The following is a 27,217-nucleotide window of genomic DNA, read 5'->3' as shown; positions in this document are numbered from 1 at the left end:
TAAGCATCTTATCATCCACCAGCTGTGCCCTTAGACTTAGGTAAGAGGGAGTCCAGTTTTTGTTCCCATGTTTAAAGGGCCTGGCTCTGATCTGCTGCAGGCAGAGCCCTCCTTCAGAGTGAGTGAGGCATCCAGGGTACCATGCCCAACAGGAGCCTACCTCCCTCACTTCTATTCCCATACTCCAGATGTCTGGGACCTTGGAATTCTCTCTGCAAATGGGGTCTTTCCTGAGAGTATGCAGCTTATGCCCAAGGGATGGCCAAAGAGGGGCTATTTGCCAAGGATATGGACAGAGTATATGTAGGGGCTGGGGTGTTCACACATACACATGCTACACACTACCAAGTTTTGGTGAACTTCGAGTAGTCCAAGAACTCTAAGTATAACCTTGGCTTTCTAAGTCATTATGAAGACATATTTGCCCAGGTAAGAGAATAGAATCTATTTAACATTTTGTCAGTTGGAATTATATTTTGAAATATTTAGTTATATGGTATGAGGGCTTCCCTTTTGGCTCTACCCTGGGCCTGGTTAATGTCGGGGTCGTCCCTGGCCTACTCCATCACTAGGGCATGTTCTAAGCCAAGGTAAGCAAACTATACAGCCCCTCCACGGCAAATCCCGCCTGCTACATGTTTTTATACAGGCTGTGAGCTACAAATGGGTTTTACTTTTATAATAGCTTTTACAAATCAAAAGCAAAATATTTCATGACATGTGAAAATTATGTCATTCAGACTTCAGTGCCCCATAAACTGTTTTATGGGAACACATCCATTTCATTCATTTATATATTGAGCATGGCTGCTTTCACACTTCTGACAGTAGAGTGAGTTGTTTTGACAGAGATCATACAACTCAGAAAGTTGAGTGTATTGACTGTCTGAAAAAATTCACCTATTCTGTTCCAGGAGCAGTAGACAGACAGGAGGAAGGGCAGTCTATGAATTCTCATGTGGGATGCGTGATAGAAATACCCACTGAGCGCCCAAACAGACCAATGCCAGAGATCCACCCTCAATATTTCTAGAATGAATTGGTCTGGGGTAGGGATGTTTTCAAAAGCTCCCCATGATTCTAATGGGAGCCAGGGCTGCCAGCCACTGGGCTAAGGGGAATGGATACAAGGGCCAGGATTTTCCAAATGTTTGGCAGAATAAGTTGGCCTGAGACTTGTGCTTGCTTTGCTCTAAGATTCCACCAGGTATCCAGGTATCTGATTTGGTTGAAGATGGAGGGAAGAGAGTCATTGTTTCACACTGTAGTCTGATGTCTAAGCTAAGTTGCACTTGAACCTCTCTAAATCCTTGAACTGCTGCTTCAGACATATGTCCCCAGATGATCCCAGCATTGTCTGCATCTGTCATGCAGGCACACCTTGGGCTGTTGTAGCACAAACTTTTGCTGGGACCCCCGCTGTGTCACTTCTCAGGATACACTCCAACAGGGAACCCTTAGCGCATCTTTGCCGCGTGCCCTCCGTAATTATTGGTGGTCTCGCAGGGAAGGAGAAAAAAGACAGCTCTATCAGAATCCCATTCTCCACCAGCACAGTCAGCACCATTGGCAGAGGCTGGCTCCGGGGCTGCGAGGCTGCTCCGAGCTATTATTGTGCCTGGCTCTCTCTCAGCATGACTCAACGCAGACAATATAGCACACCGAGAGCACGGGGGATGAACAGTAAATACGAAGCCTTGGATTTTTTTTAATCTTGTCAGTTTTCTCCTGATTTATGTCCTTTATCCGAGCCCCCTCTGCTGTATAAGCTTCTCAAAGCTAATGCCCATAACGCCACCACCCACTGGTAGCAGCAGGCTGCTGGGCCGCGGCGGGGTCCTCATTGCAGAGCTATACAATGCTCGCCATTCTTCAGCAACTGTACGTGTTAACCTAGTGGCACAGGGTTGCTCCAACACCTTCCCCTCTGGTTTCTCGTTCCTCTGGGGGCCACCAGCAACTCTGGGAGTGCCGCCCTCCTGACTCTTTAACTGCCTGCCTCGGTGAGCACTCAGCACATCCTCCCACCTGGCAGAGCTGGGACCGCGCCTGCTGGAGAAGGAGGAAACACCAGGCAATTATGGAGCTGAGAGATGATTGTCATCTCCACTGCCACCTTTAAAACTGTAAATGAAAGCTATTTCTTTGGCCTCTTGTAGGCACCAGACCTCCACCTCCTTTCTTGTATTAAGAGCCTGTGGATTAAATCCACCCAGGTAGCCCATCACCAAGGCTCTGGGAGAGACTTCAGCAATGGGCATTTGTGCTACCATCACTGTTGAGTGGGATGATGGCATATATTCTGCCCCCTTGAAACAGCTCCGAGGAATGAGTTATTCTTTTGACACTTGTGTAGTTCTAATCAGTTTTCAGGGTCCCTTATTTATGACTCCTATTTAACTAAGAAAGGTGCCTGTTACCTCTACCTTGGCTACCACAAGGTCTGCCTCTATGCCATCTCCTGTCTCAGAAGCCACCGGTGGTGGCAGGACTGGGAGGAAGCACTGTCCCTTCGACATTGATGACTTGCAGCTTTAGGGGAGACAGCAGGGGCAGTGGGGGGGTTGTGGCTCTCTCTAGCTTTCGTGGGAGGCAATACACATTGACTGAGGAGGCTTATGCTCGGTTGTGAGGATGTTAGCTTGTGAGACCTTATGAGCTATGAAACCACCTGTCATAGGAAAGGAGCCAGGGAAGGAAAGCTGAGGTAGCTGCTGGTGAGTGAGGGTCTGTGCAAGGGAAAGCCATGTCCTCTTAACATGGGATGCGAATTTTGATTTTTACTGTCAAGGAGAAACACTTAAAAACCATCAAATAGGAGATCCTGTTGTGGCTCACTGGTAATGAACCCGACTAGTATTCACGAGGATGTGGGTTCAATCCCTGGCCTCACTTGTGGGTTAAGGATCCGGCGTGGCCGTGATCTGAGATGTAGGTCACAGATGCAGCTTGGATTCTATGTGGCTGTGGCTGTGGCATAGGCTGGCAGCTGCAGCTCCAATTGGACCCCTAGCCTGGGAACTTCCATATGCCACGAGTGCAGCCCTAAAAAGACCAAAAAACAAACAAAAAAAAACCCCCCAAAACCATAAAAAAACACCCCCCAAACCAAAAAACCACCAAACACAATGTTTATCTGGTATGAACTTTGGTATCAATTTATCACTTCATGGGGGTTTGTTTGGGGTTATGAAGCTGACAGATCAGACAAGAAGAAAGAGGTAATGATGAGATGAGATTGTCCATTCCAATGCGGCTCCCAGCAGTGCTGGGTCAGATGAAGGGGCCTGGTAGGTGATGTCCAGGGACGTGTGCTCAACTTGGAGCACAGTAATGCTTCTGGCAGAATGTCAGCACTCTCAGGCTTTGATTTGTATCTAGTGGAGGGTAATCTACTCACCTCATTCTAGTATATGTGCAAAAAAGAGAGAGAAAGAGAAAGAAGCAATAAAAGATAAATAAGATTGTCATTAAACAAAGCCAGATCAGCTCCAGATGCCCAGAACATAGAATGAATGTCAGTAAGGAGCACTTGGGGAATCATGAAGATCTTAGTGCTCACAAGTTTGGTTCTATGCAACCTCTACTCTTTTACCTGCATTTGCCATAGTGAATCAAGGAAAGGGAGGGTTTAACAGACTCCTGGAACAGTCCAGCTAACTCATGACTTCCCACATCCAAAAGCATTGTGTGTTCCGTCTCTCTCGTTGCACTCTTGAAGATTGGTTGGTTGTGCCTAAGAGTTTTTAAGACGATGTTTCTCTGACAGACCATATGGAGTTACTGGGTACCCACCAGGAAGATGTGCCAAGAAAATGTGCAGAGATTCTGCTATACTTTATTCCATATCATGTTACAAGAAAACAACAGTGACAGCTGACAAACCATTACGTCTTCCATGTACAGACAAATTACAATTGGTAACAAATATGCGACATTATTCCATTCTCCTTACTATGTGTCATTTTTAAGTATAATAGCTTTCTGAATGATGCTAGCACATTTCTTAGGTACCAACCCCGTGTTAGAAAGTATACATCTCAGTGTATTATACAAAAAAAAAAAAAACAAAAAAAAAACAAAAAAAAAAAAAAAAGAAAAAAGTTTACAAATCCAGTCCCAACTAGAGAATGCAGATTTTGTATGTGCCTCTAAAGTATGCTGCTGTGGGAAGGGAATGAGAATAGGAGATTACTTATATTTGATTTGTGTTTGGTTTGGTGTTTGGCGTATGAGAATATTGCAAGGCAATAACGTATATGGTTTCCTCTGCCATGTAAGCTGGTAAGGGAGATGGAATTAATATGCAATTATGCAGCATATTCCTATGTATAGGGGCAGGCTATAATCTCCCCCAGTATGTACAGACTAAACATCCTTTTATATAACAAAGATTACAAAACCAGTCATATTCACAGATGACTATCTTGTATAGACGAATTACCTAGGGTACTGATTATACCAGCTATTGTGTACACACTGAGGAAAGGATACCAAAGGACCTTCCTTTCTCAAGTCTGGCTGCTCCTCTGGAAACTTCTTGTCACTTCTGGGAGGTAGAAATAGCTTCTCATCCTTGTGTCTGTAGATGGACAGCCACCCCTGCCTTATGCCCCTTGGGTTTTTTTTTTTTTTTTTTTTAATCAGCACTACGAACTTTTTTTTCCCCCCATGTCCTATGTATCTTGTATTTTTAAATCAACCAAGCTGTTCTATTAGGAAAATGGAAATGTCCCCAGTTTCCTTTTACTGTGTGTACAGTGATGTCACACTGACAGTCACCAGGCTAATGTGTTCTAACTATTCTAGCTATTTGAATTCAAGCTACTCCTTCATACAAAAATAATCTCACAAAACATTCCAGTGCTTTCTCAGTAGAATAATAAATCTGCCAATGAACACAGTCTGTGATTATTTTCATGGTAAGTCCTCGGCAAGAAGAGAGGGGAAGGAAAAGGAGAAGGTGGTTACAAATGGGAGAGAAAAGGAGAAAGAGAAACAAAGCAGATTTGGATGTCCCATACCAACAGAAAGCATGGGGAACTAAAAACCTCCTAAATGAGACCCTTCTGAGACGCATGTCTCTGTAATAAATCAGATTTCTCCACACCGAGAAGGATTACATTTCTTTTCCCAGGAGAAGCTGACAGTGACAGGGCACATATCTCTAAAAAACTCCAACATTTCTAATTGAAGTCTTTGAACATTAAATATTTCAAATTTTCAAGTTAGGAAGCCTGTGACAGAGCAAGGCCTAATCAGCAGTTGCCCTTGGTTTAAACTGAATAAAGGGCAAAAGTTATGCCTCTCGCCCAAATGAATAATTCAAAACAAATCACCACCAGAAAGGCCATTTTTGATTGCATGTAAAATTTTCTTTCCACATTTATTTTAAGAAATCCTAATGTAGATACGTGTTAAATCAAAATACCTCTAAAGACTTCCAAAGGGGTGGAATGTATGAAAGAAGAATGGGAGAGATTTCCAAGTAGCAAATAGTAAACATTCTGGCCTGGGGTAACGTTCCCACTCTTTAAAATCAATGTTAACAATTCCTCGCTTAGCACTTAGAAGCTTACAATGAATGTGACTTCAGACAAGATGGATTGTGACCTGGACATCTATACTCACACCCTGATCTAGGGAGAGTACCGTTTTAAAGTTCAGAAAGTCTAGGTTCAATTTCCCAGGTAGACTGGTTTTACTATAGAAAAACTTTTCCTTCACTTGACTCTCAGGGAAAGTCTTTGTCAAACTGGCTCATAATTCCTACTCTTGATCCTAAAAAGTGCGACGCGTTTCAAGCTCTCAGTCTTTCCTCCTAATAGAAAATGTAAAACAAGGTACATGAAGGTATTTCCATAGGAATTGGTGTCCCGAGGAGCTAGGTTTCATGCTTGAGATGAAGTTTCCTAGCTGCCCCCTTGGCCTCATTATGATTTAGGGGTTCCTGCAGCGAGAACTGGAAGCTGAGTCCTGTGCCAGGCAGTGCTCCCTCCAGATCAAAGCACGCACGCCCAATCCACCTTCCCATCCATGTCACATACTCTCCTGCATCCTCCAAGGTCTCTCAACTTCTTCAACAAGGGAAGCCGGGCCTTTCTTTTTTTCTCTTTTCCATCTTTAAAGCAAGACTCCTGCCTTGTTTCTAAAACCAGCATCTGAACAGTTATTCCAGGAGACTGCTTACAGTTAGGGTACCCAATGAAGGCTTCCAGTCAGCTTGGAATGTGTTTAAAAAATGTAGTTCAGAGGTGCTGCTGTGTGAATGAGCAAATTTTAAACTCTGGATAAACTTCGTAATTTTCTTTTTAAATGGTAACTAGTAAAGAAAGCATTCAGGGCTCATCTAGCAGATACAATTCTTTTGCACCCATGCTTTAAACATTCTGTTCCACACGCTTTTCTCCATTTAGAAAATACTCACAAAGCATAACAAAGTAGATGGAAAAAACAAGATGTTGACAAGACCCAGAAAACATGTAAAAAGTTACCTCAGTTTCCAGAGATTCAAAAGTAAGCGATTTATCCCTGTCTTTATTTTTAATGCTTGATTATTTGTTTCTTCACTTCCAACCTGCTTGGAGAACCATCACGCTAGGTGGCTTGAAAATGCTAAGCAGATTCCGATATCCTATATATAAATGTGCAGTTATTTCCAAGGAAAAAAAAAACAAAACATGTGCAAATGTCCTCAGAAGGTAAAAAGATAAGTGGGGCCCCGTGGCCAGGGACCAAGTTGTCAAGTCAGAGAACATGGGTTTGCTTTAGCTATAATTTTCCTTCCCAGTGGTTGCAAAATGTGCACTGCTCTCAAAGAAAACACACATTGTTTTATGCCACTATGTGGCTTTCAAGTACAGACGTTACTGAAGAAGTGTGAACACCGAATGTGTTGTCTTAATGTACTTAAGACATGGCTGGTGAAAGCATAAAAACCTTTACAGAGACACTGCGGTGCAGAGGGAAATCAAACAAAATCAAACACAAAAGACTGAAAAGAATACATGCCATGTATCAGTAAGCAAAACTTAATCTTCACATAGTTCTTGGAAATCACAAGGTATCCAAATGCGTGCAAGGTTTTAAATAAATTGCAGAGAAAACAGGGTCTTGCCAGCTTCAATTTTCTTGTAAGTGAAATCCACCACAGGGAGTGAAAGGAAATTGATCCATGATTCCCTTCTTATTATTGGCCACTTCATTAATGTTTTTTTTTTTTTCCTTCCCAGAATGATGACAACTTAATCCTAGAAGGAGGAAAAGAGAAAATTGTTATATGTTTTTAAAAAAGCAAAAAACCTTACATCATTCATTTTTCCTAAATTATATGAGACATCAAAATTGGTCAGGCCAAAGTGAGCCTATCCGTTTTTTCCACAGCTACTCCTAAGCACACACGTCGGAAGCAGAGCAGTCTCCTTAACCAAAACAGTTCTTAGACTATGATAAACAAAGCTTCTGACTGCATTTTCTTCCCTTAAAATAATTTAACTCCATGAATTTAAAAGTACTAACCTCTTCTTGGATTATTTAGAGAAAAAGAACTTTAGCAAATTTCCTTCCCCAAATCATTAATACTAATACTGGTCTTAATTAAGTGCCTGTGGCATCATATAGACCATTAAAAAGGACATATCATCGTGTTCATTTTTATGAACATGAAATAGAAAAATGGATCACATACATGCCTTTTAAAAAAAATCCAGCTGCATATAATTCCTCAGTTTCTATTACCAGACCTAGTTTCAGCACAATGAAAACTGGCCAGCATGACCTGAACTGCCAGCCTCTTCCCCACATCCTGGTACAACTGTGCGTTTCCAATGATGCCTGCTTAAACTCAGTAACTACTTTCACATGAAGAAAAAGGAATGTTCACGCTGCTTCTCTCCACATTTCTTTTTGGCCCTTAAGCATTTTCATTGAGTTTCTAGGATGGGGAAAGAATGTCTTGCCAGGAAGGGTGAAAAGAAACAATCCCAGGGTCAAATCACAGAGCCCAGAGATGGGATCTGCCAGCTTCACTGAATCCCAGAACCTACTCATTATCTCAGTTTAGAAGTGCAAGGTCACAGAGGCCTGGTCAGGCCTGCTTCCTGGTCATCTTCCTGGGCAGAGAGGGAACCTTGGCCTTTTGTTGAGACCTCACAGTGCAGTTGCCCTACGGCTACTCTTACAGGCTGCAGTACCAAGGATGTCACCTCTGAATGACACTGCTTTGATCAAGGGAGCAAAAAGTTCCAATCTTACAGTTAAGGACCCTTAAAAGGGCATCCTCTCCTCTATCTACTCATTTCCACCACTGACTATGACGATTTTTGGAAGGTTAACCTTCCCCTCTTTTTTTTTTTTTTTTTTTAATTGAGGTGAAATTCATATAAGATAAAATTAACCATTTTCAAGCATAAAATTGGTCTTTAATACATTCATGGCTTTGTGATATCATCACCTTTAATTCTAAAACATTTCTGTCATCCACAAAAGATATTTTATGTCCTTTATACTTAGACATCTTATATCCTTCACTCCCATTCTTCCCTTGTCCCAGGCCTTGGCAAAAACAAATCTGCTGTCTGTCTATATTTATTTACTTTTTCTGGGTATTTTATATAAATGGAATCACACAATATGTTATGTCTGCCTGCTTTCACTTAACATTTTTAAAGTTTATCCAAGTTTACCTTATACCAGGAGTTCTTTCTTATGTCTGAATAACATTCCATTGTATGAATATACTACATTAAAAAAATTACTCCATGAATTTTATTACATTTATAGTTGTACAACAATCATCACAACCCAATTTTACAACATTTCCATCCCAAACCCCAGCCCATCGCCCTGTCTCCTTAGGAAAACATAAGTTTTTCACAGCCTGTGCATCGGTATCTGTTCTGCAAAGAAGATCATTGTGTCCTTATTTTATATTCCACATGTAAGTGATAGCATTTGATGTTGGTATCTCACCATCTAACTTCACTTAGTATGATAATTTCTAGGTCTGTTCATGTTGCAGCAAATGCTGTTAATTCATTCCTTTCAATGGCCAAGTAATATTCCATTGTGTATGTGTACCACATCTTCTTGATCCACTCCTCTGTCAATGGACAGTTAGGTTGTTTCTGTGTCTTGGAATATTGTATATAGTGCTGCAATGAACAATAGAGTACCTATATCTTTTTGAGTCATGGTTTTCTCTGGATAGATGCCCAGAAGTAGGATTGCTGGATCAAATGGTAATTCTATTTTTAATTTTCTGAGGCATCTCCATACTGTTTTCCACAGTGGTTGTAGCAATTTACATTCCCAGCAACAGTATAATAGAGTTCCCTTTTCTCCACACCCTCTGCAGTACTTACTGTTTGTAGTCTTTTATATGATGGCCATTCTGGCGGGTGTATGGTGGTACCTCAGAGTGGTTTTGATCTGCATTTCTCTAATAATGAGTGATGTTGAACATCTTTTCATGTGTTTTTTGTCCATGTGTATGTCTTCTTTGGAGAATTGTCTGTTTAGATCTTTTGCCCATTTTTTGATGGGGCTGTTTGTTTTTTTTTTGGTATTGAGCTGCAGAAGGTGTTTATAAATTTTGGAGATTAATCCCTTGTCAGTTGCTTCATTTGCAAATAGTTTCTCCCATTCTGTGGGTTGTCTATTCATTTTGTTTAGGGTTTCCTTTGCTGTGCAGAAACTTTTAAGTTTAATTAAGTCCCATTTGTTTATTTTTGAGTTTACTGTCATTACGCTAAGAGGTGGATCTGAGAAGATGTTGCTGTCGTTTATGTCAGAGAGTGTTTGGCCTATGTTTTCCTCTAAGAGTTTTATTGTGTCTGGTCTTCTATCTAGGTCTTTAATCCATTTTGAGTTTATTTTTGTGTATGGTGTTAGGGAGTGTTCGAATTTCATTCTTTTCCATGTGGCTGTCCAGTTTTCCTCGCACCACTTATTGAAGGGGCTGTCTTTTCTCTATTGTATATTCTTGCCTCCTTTGTCATAGATTAGTTGACTATAGGTACATGGGTTTAATTCTGGGCTATCTGTTCCACTAATCTATATTTCTGTCTTTGTGCCAGTACCATAAGGCACAAAGGTTTTGATGACTGTAGCTTTGTACTATAAAGTCAGGGAGCCTGATTCCTCTAGCTCTGTTTTTCTTTTTCAGGATGCCTTTGGCTATTCTGGGTCTTTTGTGCTTCCAAACAAACTTTAAAATATTTTGTTTGAGTTCTGTGAAAAATGTCCTTGGTAATTTGATAGGGATTGCATTGAATCTGTAGATTGCCTTGGGTAGTATAGTCATTTTGATAATATCGACTCTTCCAATCCAAGAGCATGGTATGTCTTTCCATCTGTTTGTGCCCTCTTTGATTTCTTTTATCAATGTCTTATAGTTTTCAGAGTACAGGTCTTTTGTCTCTTTAGGAAGGTTTATTCCTAAGTATTTTATTCTTTTTGATGTGATGGTAAATGGGATTGTTTCCCTAACTTCTCTTTCTGATCTTTTGTTGTTAGTATATGGAAATGCAGTCAATTTCTGTGTATTAATTTTGTATCCTGTGACTTTGCCAAAGTCATTGATGAGCTGTAACAGTTTTCTGGTAGCATCTTTAGGATTTTCTAGGTATAGTATCATGCCATCTGCAAATAGTGATACTTTTACTTCTTCCTTTCTAATATGGATTCTTTTTTTTTTTTTTTTTTACTTCTCTGACTGCCATGGCTAGGACTTCCAAAACTATGTTGAATAGCAATGGCAAGAGCAGACATCCTTGTCTTGTTCCTGATCTCAGTGGGAATTCTTTCAGCTTTTCACCATTGAGAATGATGTTAGCTGTGGGTTTGTCATATATGGCCTTTATTATGTTGAGGTAGGTTCTCTCTATGCCCACTTTCTGAAGGATTTTTATCAGAAATGGGTGTTGGATTTTGTCAAAGGCTTTTTCTGCATCTATTGAGAGGATCATGTGGTTTTTATTCTTCATTTTGTTAATGTGGTGTATCACACTGATTGATTTGTGGATATTGACGAATCCTTGCATCCCTGGGATAAATCCCACTTGATCATGATGTACAATCCTTTAAACATACTGTTGATTTTGGTTTGCTAGTATTCTATTGAGGATTTTTGCATCTATGTTCACAGTGAAATTGGCCTGAAATTTTCTTTTTTTGTGGTATCTTTGTCTAGTTTTGCTATCAGGGTGACAGTGGCCTCATAGAATGAGTTTGAGTGCTCCTTCCTCTGCAGTTTTTTGGAATAGTTTCAGAAAGATGGGTGTTAGCTCTTCTCTAAATGTTTGATAGAATTCGCCCATGAAATCATCTGGTCCTGGACTTTTGTCTGCTGGAAGTTTTTAAATCACAGTTTCAATTTCAGTACTTGTGATTGTCCATTCATCTTTTCTATTTCGTCTTGGTTTAGTCTTGGAAGATTGTACTTTTCTAAGAATTTGTCCATTTCTTCTAGGTTTTCCATCTTATTGGCATAGAGTTGCATGTAGTAGTCTCTTATAATCCTTTGTATTTTTCTGTGATGTCTGTTATAACTTCTCCTTTTTCATTTCTAATTTTATTGATTTGAGTCCTCTCTCTTCTTTTTCTTCATAAGTCTAAGGGTTTATCAATTTTGTTGATCTTTTCAAAGAACCAGCTTTTAGTTTCATTGATCTTTTCTCTGGTTTTCTTTGTTTCTATTTCATTGATTTCTGTTCTGATCTTTATAATTTCTTTCCTTCTGCTAACATTAGGTCTTGTCTGTTCTCTAATTGCTTTAAATGTAAACTTAGGTTATTTATTTGAGCTTTTTCTTGTTTCCTGAGGTAGGCTTGTATTGCCATAAACTTGCCTCTTAGAATGGCTTTTTTTGCTGCATCTTGCAGGTTTTTGAGTGTTGTATCAGTGTTTTCATTTGCTTCTAGGTATTTTTTAATTTCCTCTTTGATTTCTTCAGTGATCCACTGATTATTTAGTAGCATGTTGTTTAGTTTCATGTGTTTGCATTTTTTGCTGCTTTTTTCTTGTTCATTTCCAGTTGTATGGCATTGTGGTCAGAAAAGATGCTTGATATGATTTCAATTTTCTTAAAGTTACTGAGACTTGATTTGTGGCCCAGAATGTGATCAATCCTAGACAGTGTTCTGAGTGCACTTGAGAAGATGTGTAGTCTGTCTGCTTTTGAATGGAATGTCCTATAAATACCTATTAAGTCCATCTGGTCTAATGCTTCATTCAGGGCCTGTGTTTCCTTACTGATTTTCTGTCTGGATGATCTGTCCATTGCTATAAGTGGGGTGTTAAAGACCCTCATTATTATAGTGTTATTGTCAATTTCTCTTTTTAAGGTTGTTAGCAGTTGCCTTATATATTGAGGTGATCCTATGTTGGGTGCATACATATTTACAATTATTATATCTTCTTCTTGGATTGATCCTTTGATCATTATGTCATGTCCTTCCTTGTCTCTTATAATATTCTTTATTTAGAGGTCTATTTTGTCTGATATGAGTATTGCTATTCCAGCTTTCTTTTGATTCCCATTTGCATGGAATATTTTTTCCACCCTCTCACTTTCAATTTGCATATGTCCCTAGAAGTGAAGTGGGTCTCTTGAAGACAGCATATATATGGGTCTTGTTTTTGTATCCACTCAGCCAGTCTATGTCTTCTGGTTGGGGCATTTAGTTCATTTACATTTAAGGTAATTATTGATATGTATGTTCTTATTGCTATTTTATGAACTGATTTGGATTTGGGTTTTTTTTTTTTTTTTAGGGCCACAGCTGCAGCATATGGAGCTTCCCAGGCTAGGGGTCTAATTGGACCTACAGCTGCCAGCCTTTGCCACAGCCACAGCAATGCCAGATCTAAGCTGCATCTGCAACCTACACCACAGCTCACAATAATACCAGATCTTTAATCCACTTAGTGAGGCCAGGGATGGAACCTGCAACCTCATGGTTCCTAGTTGGATTTGTTTCTGCTGTGCCATGACAAGAACGCCTGGATTTGTTTTTGTTGCTCTTTTTTCTTCCCTTCTTCTCTCCTCTTCTGGTTTGATGACTATCTTTGGTGTTATATTTGAGTTGGTTTTTCTTATTTGTGTATCAACCATAGATTTTTGGTTTGGGGTTACCTTGAAGTTTTGATATAGGAGTTATATATATAACAAGATTGTTTTAAGTTGTTGATGTCTTAATTGCAGGTGCATCTCCAGTGTCCTGCATTTGTACCCTCCTCTTCTCACAATTTCTGATTTTGGTAGCATATTTGTGCATTGATGATTTCCTTCCTTTACTGTATATATGCCTTTACTGGTGAGCCTTGTCATTTGTGCTATTTTTGTTTCTGGTTGTAGCCTTTTCCTTTCTGCCTAGAGAAATTTCTTTAGTATTTGTTGTAAAGCTGGTTTAATGTTGCTGAATTCTCTTAGCTTTTGCTTATCTGTAAAGCTTTTTATTTCTCCTTCAAATCAAAATGAAAGTAATCTTGGTTGGAGGTTTTTTCCTTTCATCACGTTAAGTATATCATGCCACTCCCTTCTGGCCTGCAGAGTTTCTGCTGAAAAATCTGCCAATAACCTTATCGGGGTTCCCTTGTGTGTTACTTGTTTCTTTTCCCGAGCTGCTTTCAAGATTTTCTCTTTGTCTTTAATTTTTCTCAGTTTGATTAATATGTGTCTTGGTTTATTTTATATGGTACTCATTGTGCTTCCTGGATTTGAGTGAGTAGTTCCTTTCCCATGTTAGGGAAGTTTTGTGCTATTATCTTTTTGAATTTTTTTTTCTGTCCCTTTCTCTCTTCTCCTTCTGGCACCCATATAATAAGATATTGGTGTGTTTAACATTGTCCTAGAGTTCTCTTAGACTGTCTTCATTTCTTTTCAGTCTTTTTTCTCTTTTCTGTTCCACATCAGTGATTTCCACTAGTCTGTCCTCCACCGAACTTATTCGTTCTTCTGTCTCCTGTATTCTGCTGTTGGGTGCGTCTAATTAATTTTTTATTTCAGTTATTATATTTTGCATTTATGCTTGCTTAAGATTTAAATCTTGTATTTCTTTACTCAATGTTTTCTCTAAATTATCAATCTTTGCTTCTGGTTTATTTCCAATGCCTTGCATCATCTTCAGCATCATCAGTCTAAAGTCTTTTTCTTGGATGCTGAGAATCTCCTGATCACTTAGCGGTTTTTCTGGGGTCTTTTCTTGTTGCCTTATCTGAGTTATAGTTCTCTGCCTTTTCATTTTTATAGGTTTTTGGTGTGATCTCCTTTTTGCAGACAATAAGAGTTGTAGCCTCTCTTACTTCTGATGTCTGCCCCCTTGTGGCTGAAGTTGGTACAGGGGCTTTCTGTAGGCTTCTTGATGGGAGGGACTAGTGCCTGCCCACTGGTAGGTGGGGCTTTGTCTCTGGGTGAGATTAGAGCTGTCTGTGTGCCTGGGAGGTCTTTAGGCAGCCTGTTTACTGATGAGTGTGGTTGTGATCCCACCTGGATTATTGTTTCACCTGGGTCTTCTCGGCACTGATGAGTGGGGCCAGATTTTCCCCAAATGGCCACCTCTAGAGGAACACACACTGATGAATATTCTGGTGACCTTTGCTTCCAATGTCCTTCCCCCACAACAAGCCACAGTCGCCCTCTGTTTTCCCAGGAGATCCTACAAGAACTGTAGTCAGGTTCGACCCAGATTCCTAGGGAGACTTCACTTTGCCCTGGGACCCAGTACACATGAAAGTCTGTGTGTGCCTTTTAAGAATGGGTTCTCCATTTCCCCCAGTCCTGTGGAGCTCCTGTGCATAAGCCCCACTGGCCTTCAAAGCCAGATGCTCTGGGTGCTTTTTCTCCCAGTGCCAGATCCCCAGGCATAGGGATTTGACATGGGGCTCAGAACTCTCACCTGTATGTGATTCTCTGTGATACAGTTACTTTCCAGTCTGTGGGCTTCCCACCCAGCAGGTATGGGGTTGCTTACATCACATACTCGCCCCTCCTACTCTCTTGATGTGGCCTCCTCTTTGTGGATATCTTTTTGAAAGTTTCCAGCCCATTTGGTTGAAGGTTGTTCAGCATTTGGTTGTAATTCTGTTGTTTTTAGGAGAGAAGGTGAGCTTTAGTCCTTCTATTCTGCCATCTTAATCCCATCTCTTGCACTGGAGTTGTGACAGCTGCCAGAATTCTGCTTGCCAAGCCCCCTGTCACGGAATGAAATCCAGAGCAGGGCAGCATTAGGGCTTAGCACCCAGATTGTGCTCTCTGGCCAGCTCACCAGGCACAGGGGTAGAGGGGCCTTCCCTGGCCAGCCCTTCCCACTCCTGTCTTGTCTACAGCTGTCCATTACATTTTGGTTATCCATTCATGAATTGATGTGTATTTGGGTTGTTTTCACTTTTTGGCTATTGTGAATAGTGCTGCTATGAACATTCACATACAAATATTTGTTTGAAAACCTGTTTTTAATTCTTTCGAGTAACACTTAGGAGTGAGTGGAACTGCTCAGTCATATGGTGATTCTGTTTAACTCTTTGAGGATTTAGCAAACCATTTTCTACAGTGGCTGCACCATTTTATGTTCAATTCCCATCAGCAAATATACAAGAGTTCTAATTTTTCCTCACCCTAACCAACATGTGTTATTCTCCATTTTTTTTCCTTGATTATAGACATCCTAAGGGGTGTGACCTGGTATCTTATTGTGATTTGGACTTGCATTCCCCTAATGGTGAGTGACGCTGAGCACCTTTTCCAGCGCTTGTTGGCCATTTGCGTACTTTCTTCGGAGAAGTATCTATCCAAGTCCTTTGCTCATTTTTAAATTGCATTGTTTGTTGTTGAGTTGTAGGAGCTATTTGAATATACTTCAGATGTTAATCCTTTGATTTGCAAATATTTACTCCCATTCTATGGGCTGTCTTTTCTGTATTGATAGTGTCCTTTGATGCACAAACATTTTATATTTGATGAAATCCAATTTATCCATTTTTTTTTTCTTTTGTGGCTTGTGGTTTTTTGTGTCAATCTAAAGGCCCATTGCCAGGAGTTCCTGCTGGGGTGCAGTGGATTAAAAATCTGACTGTTGTGGCTCAGGTTGCTGTGGAGATGGAGGTTCAATCCCTGGCCTGGTTAAGTGGGCTAAGGATCCTGCATTGCTCAGCTGCTGCGCAGGTCACAGTTGCCTCTCAGGTTGGATCCCTGGCTGGGAAGTTTCCATATACCATGGATGTGGCAAAAATAAATAGATAAATAAATAAATATCAGTTGCCAAATCTAACGTTATGGTATTTGCCCTTAATATTTTCTTATAAGAGATTGCAGCTTTTCCAGGAAGCCTGCCCACTCTGGCCAAACAGGAGTCAGGGTTTGTCCTGACATCTTGCCCAGGCATGGAGTTCCTACAGCCACCCCCAGTGAGCTAGTCAGTGCCTGGCTCTCCTCTGTGCCACCACTTCAATCAGCAGGACGCATACCTGGTGCCCGAGCTGACCTTCTGAACTAGAGACTCACATAGTCCCTCGTGAGGTGGAGGGACATTTCCCATGAGGGAGTGTGTAGGGGGGCAGATGGCACCATCATGTTCTTGACTAAGCTTGGCTGCGTAAGGGACTGTGTCCCTAGAGTGTGGCCCAGACCTAGCTCAGGTGCTCAGTAAACAGTTGCTGAATGAGTAGGAAGGTGAGGTGTAGAACCTGAGGCTGAGGGAATGGAATATGTTCTCAGGTGTAAACTTCCCTCATGGCACAGTGATTGAGGGCATATGCTATGCTGGGCTCTTGCTGAAAAGCCCACTGCTGGGGGCAGAGCAGGCCATCCACAAGTACACTTTAGGTAGACAAAAGTGGGCAGGATCAACACCTTCCTGAAGCCAAGCATTTTAAAAACCCCTCAGCATTCTATTTGAAAGAAATGATTTGATTTTCAATATATCAGATTTCATGTCACAATAAACTATGTTGCCACCATGGTCCTAGCATGCTACTTTCCTACTGGCTTGATTGAAGGCTTTATTTTAGCCATTGATGATGTCTGTCCTTGTTTTTGCCCTACTTCTTTGGGTATATCTTGAAAAGAGTCATATGGACCTGAACCAGGGCATAAGCAGACTTGGATAATAAAGGATAATATGTACAAATGGTAACTGTATAATAAATGGTGAACACAGTGATTGATTATGAGAAGTCTATTGCTTAGGGTTTAGGCTCAGACATTTAACAGAAGGAGCTGACAATATGAAAAGGAGGGGGTTGCCAATGAGAGCTAGACTCTTTCCCATTCCTGTGAGAATTTGGCTTAGCTTCAAATTGTGCCAACTACCCTGCCTGACATTGTTCACTGGCAGCATGAGATGGCCTTTCTTCCTCCTTGGGCAGCATCAGCATTTGTTTCAGTTTTCAAAGACTGCATATAAGGTAGGTCAGTTTACTGCTAGAAAAATCCTTTAAAGGCAAAATCATGCACTTGATGGGTGGGAATACAGGTGGAAGGAGAGAGGGCATATGATATTCATAGGGAAGAAAAGTATAATAGCAAAACCCTTCCCTTAAATTTAATTGATTATTAAAATACCCTGCACACACAATACAAATGAAACTGAATATAAATTATAAGCTCAACTATGGTCTATAAACCATAAGATGAAGGGATGCCATTTTTATCTTGCTTTGTTTTTACAAGGTTCTTTCTCTAGAAATGAATGTTTTAAACAAGAAATTGGACTTTATTGATAAAATCCTTATTCAGAAATATCTACATAGAGCTTCTCAGCTATAAATATTAATTAATTGGATCGCTGATACCCATAATGCAACTTTGTTCTGACCCATGTGCCCTATGAACTAGATATTTTTTGGATTCAATTTTCTTAAAACCAACTGTCAGCATCATGTGATGGAGGAGATGAAAAATGAAAATGAGCAGCCCCGCTGTGCAGGTGGGTGACCTGTGGGAGAGAGTCTGCCTGGTAGGATTTTTACACGAACCATCAGACACAGACCAATTGATTAGATCATCTCATACCCGCCACCAACTAGGCTCAAGAGACTAATTAGAGAGAGTACTGCCTGCGCAGGCACCCCATTGACACCTAATTTGCTCAGCCAAAGCCTTTGGGGAAAATGTATTATCTCTGCAGCTGCACTTCATGCATTTCTGATTTGAGGCATAAGCAAGGAGTGCTTCATCACTCTTTTGAGCAAACTGAATGTAGAAGCCCTTAAGTGCTAAATGCAAGCAAACAGACCCAAATTAAAAACGGGCCAGGCTCTTTCTAATTCCCTCTGTGTTCCCCGTTAAATCTTTGTGTGTACACACACACACACACACACACACACACACATGCACACACACGCACACACACACAGTTTATAAGCTGGTGGGACAACACAACCTGGAACCTCAGCTCACGGTGCTGCCATGTGATCTGATGGTCTCTCTTTTGCTGGCCTGTTTACCCATTTGATGTTTTTGTGTTTGTTTTACCTTTTTTTTTCTCTTCTTTTTTAACCCTCCACCAAGTATTCTTTTTTCTATAGGAAGACTGAAGCCCATTTTTCTCTCTCTATGTGTCACTGGAGAGAAGTGATTATTTTGATTCCAAATTAAAACAACTGTAGATTTTCTTTTCATCGCCTAACTTGTGAACAGGATATTCACCAGGATGTATGTGAAGCAGAGGGTAATCTGCTCATTTCTATTTGCTGGACTTCTTTGTAAAGATGCCTAATAGGGAAGAAATTCAGTGGAAAGAAAGCTACCTCACAGTAGCAAGGACAGTATAGAATTATAAAATTAACTTTTCTTCAAGAAAAATAATGTATATTATTTGACCACCTTTAGTGTTTATCTCTTTTTAACCTAGAATAAAACTAATTTCAACCTTCTTTCCAAATGCAGAATCCAAAAGACTGGCCTATAAGGAGTTATTTAAAGATATTTAAGGATAGGCATATAATCACATGCTTCAAAAAAAAAAAAAAAAGGAAATAAAAATTTAAAACCCAAATGATAACAAAAATTAAAGTATCTTCATGCCAAATCTAGGGGATATGAGGAATGAGTCTCCATAATGATGGAGTGAAAGAAACAACAAAAAAGGACATGCTCTGGAGTTTTCTAGCGTGGACTTGATTTCATGCCTTTCCACTGACATATTGGATGAATTATTTACCCATGTGTTCTGGTCAATCATGATTCTGTTTTGTAATTTTCACATCTATCTTATTCTTAAGAACCTGATGAAGATTTGAGGGGATCGATTTTTTTTTTTCTGTTTACTTTTGAAATTAGTATTCATAGTTGGCCTAAATTGGGCAACCAAATGGTCAGAGGGTTCCAGTGGTCACTGCAGTGATCCTCTTTCTGAAGGTAGATGGAAAGTGCTTGTAGGGGAGATGTTTGAAAATAGTGAAAAAGTCGGGGTCTTTAACACATACAACCACCTATAGAATTTATTCTGTTTTAGCGAAAAACAAAGTCTAGAAACTTCTCTTCCCTGCGAACCATATTAAGACTTCACGTGTAAAGTATCCAGGAGAAACAAAACAAAACTTCCAGGCTGTGCCATTTTAAGTTTGATTTTGCTTAAAATACTAAAGTAAAACAACCAAATTGATCTTTTGTACCTAACTAATCTTCAAGCAGAATTTACTACTGTAGAAAATCAAGTTCACAAACAACCTTGCTAAACCCCAAGTACCTAGGCAACTACACACCTCTCTGAAGTAAAATTACCACATATATGTACAAATACATATATATGACGCATATAGTCATTTGTAAATATGCAACATATATACTCCATTTTTATACTGTAGATTTTATAGAAATGCTGGACTCAAAATGATAACTTTTCAATTTCATACTGATTTCCAAAAACTCTGAGAACAGCTTAATTTCTTCATTTTTTTGGCATGAGTTTAATTATGATATGATTTGGCGAGAGATATAGATTTTCTTTGAGAACATCTGAAATCAGTGTTTTCAAGTTATTCTGACACTGCATTGAAGCTCCTTGGGGGGTTGGGAGAAATGGGATGAAACAGGAGGAAGTAGGAAATTAGTCAAACCTATTTCTGTAACTTATTTCAGATTTATGATAACCATGCTTCTTCCCCCCACAAGAGAACGCATCTTTGAGACCAGCAAGAGAATATTAATTAAAGTGAATGCAGAGATAGTCAGGCTTTGTTTTAAGCTTAACAGAAGGCCCATCATTCAAAATAGCCCAAATCCTTTAAGTTGAAAGCTGTTTGGTAACATCCATATGGATGCACAATGCACTAATTGCAGCGACTGCACATTTTAAGCTTCTTGCCAAAGTGGCGATTTTAATTAAAAATTTTTAGGCAAAGCTTTAAGCCTAACCTTTCAAAACAAAGTATTTCTCCTACAAGGCAACCGACTTAACATATCATTTTAATAATCATCATTATGAACAAACATTTATTGAAATCCTCATTAAAGACCAGGCATTATATGATGTGTAATTAGCCATGATTGAAAAGAATCCTCTATTTTAATGGTGTGACTGTTTATTAAATCAGATTTATGTAAATGTAAAACACTGTTCATATTTTAGACACATGTGGATGAAAGAATAGCATTTCTGAGAGTATGTCCTATTTCAATGAAGGACAAAAAAAAGTGAGAGGAAAGTACTGATCCAGGTCTTCTAAGAGTCACCAAGACATGTTTTAATCTTTAAAAAAATCATATATATATATACATATATATATTCAGTTTTATATAACCATTTATATACAATCATGCATAATATGCATGGTTGTGTATAATCATACAGACACATACATGCACACATATATATAAAGTTTGAAACAGCTCATTGAAATAGTTTTCATGACAATTAAGAATAGAAAAGTCTTCACCAAAGTGGCTTATTTTTCTTCAAGAATTTCATATGTGAAGCTTTATTTGCTCAGCATACCTTTATAATTGACTGCTTCCCAAGTGGGTATAAGTTAATTAAATAGAATTCTGACCCTTTAACCCTCCTTATATATTACAGCCCTACTACACTATATTTAAATAAACCAAAGTCATGTAACCCAGCAGTGTGTGCATTTTTTACAACTTAAAACACACACACACAAATCTCATAAAACCACTTCTATGTATTTAGTAGTCAGAGAAACACGAGGGTTCATGTCTGACTTTAATTAAAAGATCTGAGCGGAGATGTGACTTCATTTGGGGTGGATTTTTTCTTTCAAATTAAAAGTTATCACTGTTCAAAGTGTTGAAGCACAAGAAGTTTTCATGCTAAGGTTTTAGAATTCACTATATATGATCACCTACAGTTTGAATCTGTCTTGTTATCCACCTTATTCAGCAGAAATTTACAAAGCTGAAATGCATTTCTGCAGTGAAAACTAGATCACATATGATTGGTAAGTAGAGAACAGTGTCAGCATAAACCAGAAGTCATGGTGGTTCACATGACAGAGTTCTCTCCAACGTTACAGTTTTGAACCACCGAGTCACAGTAGCCACGTGCAAGAGACATAAACACAGTTGCATGCAAGCTGAAGGGGTCTACAGTACTCTACGTGCTGCCCATTTACCCCCAGGCTTCATCTTGGCTTGGGTTGGCCACATGCTCTGTCTTGAAATTTTTTATTGTGCAATTCTTTGCCCATTTTGCCCTTTCAACCAAAATTCAGTATCCCTAACCGTTCCATCATGTAAACTTTCACCTGTAAACTGTGACACTATTTTTAGTAGTTGGTGGGTTTTTTTTTTGGGGGGGGGTCTTTTTAGGGCCACACCCATGGCATATGTAAGTTCCCAGGTTAGGGGTCCAGTTGGAGTTGTAGCCACCAGTCTACACCAGAGCCACAGCCATGCGGGATCTGAGCTGCATCTGTGACCTACACCACAGCTCATGGCAATGCCAGATCATTAAACCCACTGAGCAAGGCCAGGGATCGAACCCACGTCCTCTTGGATGCCAGTCGGGTTCGTTAACTGCTGAGCCACGAGGGGAACTCCAGTTTTATTTATTTATTTATTTATTTATATTGCTTTTGTGAGTGTTGTGCGCTAAAGACTGAATTTTCTTTCCCCCCTCCCCCCAACATGTTGGAACCTAATCCCTGATGTGATGGTATTTTGAGGCAGAACCTTTGGGAAAAGATTAGTTCATGAGGGTGGAGCCTACATGAATGGGATTAGGCCCTTATAAATAGACCTCAGAGAGCTCTCTTGCCCACTCCATCATGCTGAAAGCATAGCAAGGATAGAAAGAGGGTCCTCAGAAAAGACCAAATCTGCTGGTGCTTTGATCTTGGACTTTCAAGCTTTGAGAACCATGATAAACACATTTCTGTTGTTTCTAAGTCACCCCATCTACGGTATTCTGTTATAGCAGCCCAAACATACTCATTTGCTCCTATCCAGACATATGCTGAATACATTTTGAGTGGTCTGCCACTTATTCTTTCTTCCCATAAGCTGTTCAGTTTTTACTGTGGTAGGCTGCAAAACACAGAGAGGCATACATATATCATGTTCGAGCAAAAACACCTATTATGGGGCACAATTTGATACTGTCACAAAGTGACACATTGTGGACACAACCACAGCACATCGTTTCCTCCAGGAAATGTCAGCTGACAGTGAGCAAGGTCCATGGAGGCCATGCTAAGGGATTCGGACACTGGACACCCAGCTAAGCTCCCCTCCAACACGTTCCTGTGTAGCAGCTTCACAATATGAACAGTGTCAATGACAACAAAACACTGAGTGATGAGTCATGGCGATTAAGACTCTATCTCCATGTAAAGTCATCTGATGGGCGTTCCTCACAAAATCATAATAATAGGTTATTTTAAAGTATTTTGATACCAGTTAGCGCATCACAGCAAATGGTTACAGTTCTCTAATACCTGGGATGAGTTCTGAGAATATGGGGTGATTATGGAACATGTGTATCATTATGAGAAACAAATAGCGGCATTTCGTGCACATGTAGCATTTTATCTTATCCAAAGGATATTTTCACTTAAAGAGCGTGCCTGAAAAAATAGGACCATAACCTTAAGAGAACTGATTTTACATCAACTGGGCTTTTTAAAAAAGTTCTACTTCTTCTAGGCACTGGTTCTAAGTCTTCTGGCATATCAGCCACAGGCAGTATGCTCCAAGTGTAAGTACCCACACCATTCACTGTAAGAACACAGTCTTTATAGGAACTATGGTGGCCAGCTGTCCCAGTTTGTCAGGACTGAGGGAGTTTCCAGTATACAGGACTTTCAGCCTTAAAACAGGTAAACCAACAAAAGACCCAGAATTGCCAAAGCCATCCTGAAGAACAAAAACCAAGCAGGAGGCGTAACTCTCCCAGACTTCAGGCAATGTTACAAAGCTACAGTCATCAAGACAGTGTGGTACTGGTATCAAAACAGACATATAGACCAAGGGAACAGAGTAGAGAACCCAGAAATAAACCCAGACACCTACAGTCAATTAATCTGTGACAAAGGAGGCAAGAATATAAAATGGGAAAAAAACAGTCTTTTCAGCAAGTGGTGCTGGGAAAACTGGATAGCCACATGTAAATCAATGAAACTGGAACACACCCTCACACCATGCACAAAAATAAACTCAAAATGGCTTAAAGACTTAAACATAAGACAAGACATCATCAAACTCCTAGAAGAGTACAAAGGCAAAACATTCTCTGACAATCAATCTTACAAATGTTTTCTCAGGTTAGTCTCCCAAGGCAACAGAAATAAAAGCAAAAATAAACAGCCTTCTCTCCTCCCAACCCCTCAATGAACTGTCTTCCTGAGTCTCTTTTAGGCTTTCCTCGGGAAGTGTATTATTGAAGCCATGGTGTATCACATGCTGTTCTAATGAGGCTGATGAATTCAAGACCATCATCTTGCTCCTCACCACATTTCTCAGTTGTACTACCAACAGATCTGCCTTGTGCCATGTGGCATGGAGGAGATGGTTAAGGCCACCACTCTCAAGTGACAAGAAGTACAAATATCCCCTGAATCTCTGTGGCAAATGGGCCCCCAACCTGCGATTCAATGAGCAGTGGCAGAGCCAAACCATCAACTGGTCTATTTCAATTCAGGAAACACTTCCTAAGCATTTTATTTTTTTCTGTTTAGGGCTCCACCTGCAGCATATGGAAGTCCCCAGGCTAGGGGTCAAAAGGGAGCTATAGCCACTGGCCTTCGCCACACTCACAGAAACTTGAGATCCGAGACATGTCTGTGACCTACACCACAGCTCATGGCAATGCTGGATCCTTAACCCACTGAGCGAGGCCAGGGATCGAACCTGCATCCTCATTTTTACTCGTCAGATTCATTCTGCTAAGCCACAAGGGGAACTCCCTTAGCATCTATTTTTAAGTAAATCACAACATTTGGGGTGGAAGAGGAGAAAATTATTAATCAAGTAAGGTCCCAGTGGTGTTCTAGAGCTAGCTTAAACTGGCTTATGAGAGCCCAAGGTTAAAATGTTCAGGAATTTTGGGATTTTCTGCCATCGCTCAGTAGATTAAGAAACTGACTGCAGCAGCTTGGCTTGCTGTAGAGGCGCAGGTTCGATCCCCCAGCCAGTGCAGTGGGTTAAAGGATCAGGAGTTGCTGCACCTGAGACTCAGATTCAATCCCTGGCCCGGGAACTTCCATATGCTGCTGGTTTGGCCATAAAAAAAAATGTTCAGGAATTTTGAAAGCTATAATTAAACACAGCCACCTTTGAAAGTGGCAATAGAAGAAGGCATATTTACACCATGAGGTACAGACCATCAAGCAATTAGGGTTTTTCTGCTGTCTTTCAGGAGAGCCGGCAGCACACCACTGCTGTCCTTGGGAGCCTCAAAGGTCTGGAAGGGGATGATGGCCAAGAAGACAATCACCTCTAAGTCAAAATGGACAATGGAAGAGCTATCCTAGAGGTACCAATTCGGCGAGGAAGAACTGGGCTTTGAAAGATATATAAAAGTTTAGTGTGTGGAAAGGAGTGAAGGCATTCTGGAGTAGCCCAGGGCTCTGGGAAGCAGTGAGTGGCTAAAGGGGCAGGTACCTATCTGGGGTATCAGGAAACAGAGGCAGGGGAAGCTGGCAGGGGAGGCGAGGGTGGTAGAGTGGAGGTGCCCTGCTTAGGATCTGGGGCTTTTCTGTACGCAGTGAGGAGGTCTTAGGGGCATTTGATTAAGGAAGTCCCCAGGACCGTCCCCAAACCATGGGCAGTTGTGTGCTTTCCATTCAAATGAGGCCTCAGCTGCTTCTGTGAAATCTGTGGGTAAATAGTTTTTTACCCTTTTTCAGGATGTCACCAAATCACATAAGGCAGCGGGTTCTTCAAATGACTTGGACTGCTCACAAAGCACCGGGTTCTATAGCACTTAACGTGGAAAGGTCTTATTCTGCCCATAAGGAATATCCAGTATCCTGGACTTGTGATGACACAGAAACTAAACTTCTTCCCAAGGACTGCAATTTTCAAAATGTAGCCTGTGGGGATAATTTAGACATTTTTCATGCACCAGAAAGACACCTTAGGTATTTGATAAATCATCTGTTCGCCTGAGTCTTTATATTTGTGTCTGCATTTAAACGGCAAAGGAAAAAACATGCACCAACTCTCACTACTCTGCCGTCCATAACTCAAACATGATTTACTGTTTTTGATTAACACACAACCTTAGATAAACTTTCAAACGGCAGCGTTTAGGGTTCTAAAACACTGAAATCTTTTAAAGAGCAACTGCAGTAAATCAGAAAACATCATCAGGACACTCTTGTGTTGATTCACTGTAGTCGCATGTCAAGAACTTGGAGCTTCAGCTCATTAAAAAGGTGAAGCCTGTAATGGCTGATGAATAAGACGTTCACATCAACACAATCGGTCTCCTCCTGGTATAAAACAATAAAGTGCCACCAGCTCAGTGGTTTAGCGGCAGGCCTGGGGTCAATCTCTCACTTCCATTGGCAACAGAGTTGGTGAATGCAGTGACGGGGCCAGCACACACCAGGCTCAGGGGATTAAGGGATGCTTCACGCTTTTTTAATGTCCACTTGTGGCTGACTGAAACAAAAGCACCAACAGAGTTAAGGGAATCAAGCTCTTACTGTGACAGACAATGCAATAGCCCGTCGCCTTGCTCCAAACCAGAATCCCACCCACAAGGTGGTAAATCAGGAACGTGACATCCTCTCTTCCACACCTGTGAGTGGGAGCACATCCCAGAAAGGTCTGCTTTTCTCTTCACACAGATGCTGAAGAACAAAGCCATGTCTTGTCTGGGTTATGCTGTTTGTTTTCCAGTCTGTTGGCATTAAAACTGCACCCTAAGCACCTATCACGTCTCATGATGCTCTGTTAAGTTCTTTTCAAAAGATCTGACTTTGAACACTGGGGTCATTTGAAAGAAAGAAAAAAAAAAAAAACATTCTAGTGCTCTAGTGACTTAGTAGCTTCATTGTCATGGGGCGGGGGGAATCACCACGAAACATAATAATCAAATAAATCAAATATAATGTATATTGTATGAAGTATGTAAATTTGAAAATAAAATAGCCCAATCAGCTCCAATAAAGCTGTTTTGGTTTGGCTCCTTTTGCAACTCTTAGACTCAGTGGCTTTGCATGAGCTGTCACCGACAATGAGCCAGGGCTTAAGATGCTAAAGTGGAAAAACTCTTTTGTTTTTTAATTACTAACCTCCCAAGTTTTACTGCTAGAGTTTACATGGTTCTCATGATCAATTATTAAGCACAAGCTGGTCAAAGCAGGATATAAAACTACTCATGCCTGGATTAACATGATGAAGTTAAATCTTATCTCTCTCAGTACTTCCTTATTAAGAAAAATTCTAACAGGTTGATTTTTAGGGACTGATGTACCTTTATTTTAAGCTAAAGAACACATCAACTTTTTCCTTCGCTCTCTGGGATGCAGTAAGTTAAGACTGTCGACATACAAAGGAAAGGTGATTCAGGTAAGACATACCTGAAGCATATAGGTAAAGGGAATCTACTAAGACTCATGGTGTGAAAACAAACAAGGAAATATTTAGAGAGACTAGAAAACAATTAATGGCAAGAAGAGCTTTGTGTTAGAACAAGCTCCAAATAAAACTGCAAACACTACCAAATCTGGGGAGAATATGCAGCCATGGTCACTGTTCAGAAGGTTGTCCTGCTAAGCACACAGATACAGCACAGTAATTCCTCTTGAC

The 27,217-nt window shown here is 40.4% G+C and overlaps 2 protein-coding genes across 22 annotated transcripts in view; one reads left to right on the top strand and one right to left on the bottom strand.

The window, feature by feature from the left end:
- The window catches only part of LOC146399988 (uncharacterized), a 460,667-nt gene that overhangs the window by 405,967 nt on the left and 27,483 nt on the right, over positions 1 to 27,217 (top strand). For 5 of the 13 annotated variants that reach the window (XR_014815764.1, XR_014815763.1, XR_014815767.1 and 2 more), the window contains one exon: positions 24,816 to 24,932. The exons of 1 other annotated variant lie outside the window; for it this stretch is intronic. Coding sequence is in view for 1 of the 12 variants with exons in the window: in XM_084977003.1 (XP_084833129.1) it covers positions 15,661 to 15,719; positions 24,816 to 24,874 (118 nt within the window). In the remaining 11 variants the exon portion in view is untranslated. Of the gene's footprint in view, positions 1 to 15,660; positions 15,720 to 24,815; positions 26,577 to 27,217 lie in introns of those variants that run through there. 7 more of the 13 variants (XR_014815759.1, XR_014815761.1, XR_014815760.1 and 4 more) reach the window with 4 other exon arrangements.
- The window catches only part of CDK14 (cyclin dependent kinase 14), a 631,911-nt gene continuing 608,512 nt past the window's right edge, over positions 3,819 to 27,217 (bottom strand). For all 9 annotated transcript variants that reach the window (XM_021102363.2, XM_084976986.1, XM_084976983.1 and 6 more), the window contains one exon: positions 3,819 to 7,250. The gene's annotated coding sequence lies outside the window, so the exon portion shown is untranslated. The remainder of the gene's footprint in view (positions 7,251 to 27,217) is intronic.

The sequence above is a fragment of the Sus scrofa genome, chromosome 9 (assembly GCF_054392235.1).
Source record: "Sus scrofa isolate SSC_HxYL_T2T_F1_AM1 chromosome 9, Sscrofa_HxYL_maternal_Yorkshire_Landrace_v2.0, whole genome shotgun sequence".
Lineage (NCBI taxonomy): Eukaryota > Metazoa > Chordata > Mammalia > Artiodactyla > Suidae > Sus > Sus scrofa.
This window is presented reverse-complemented; position numbering and strand designations above follow the sequence as displayed.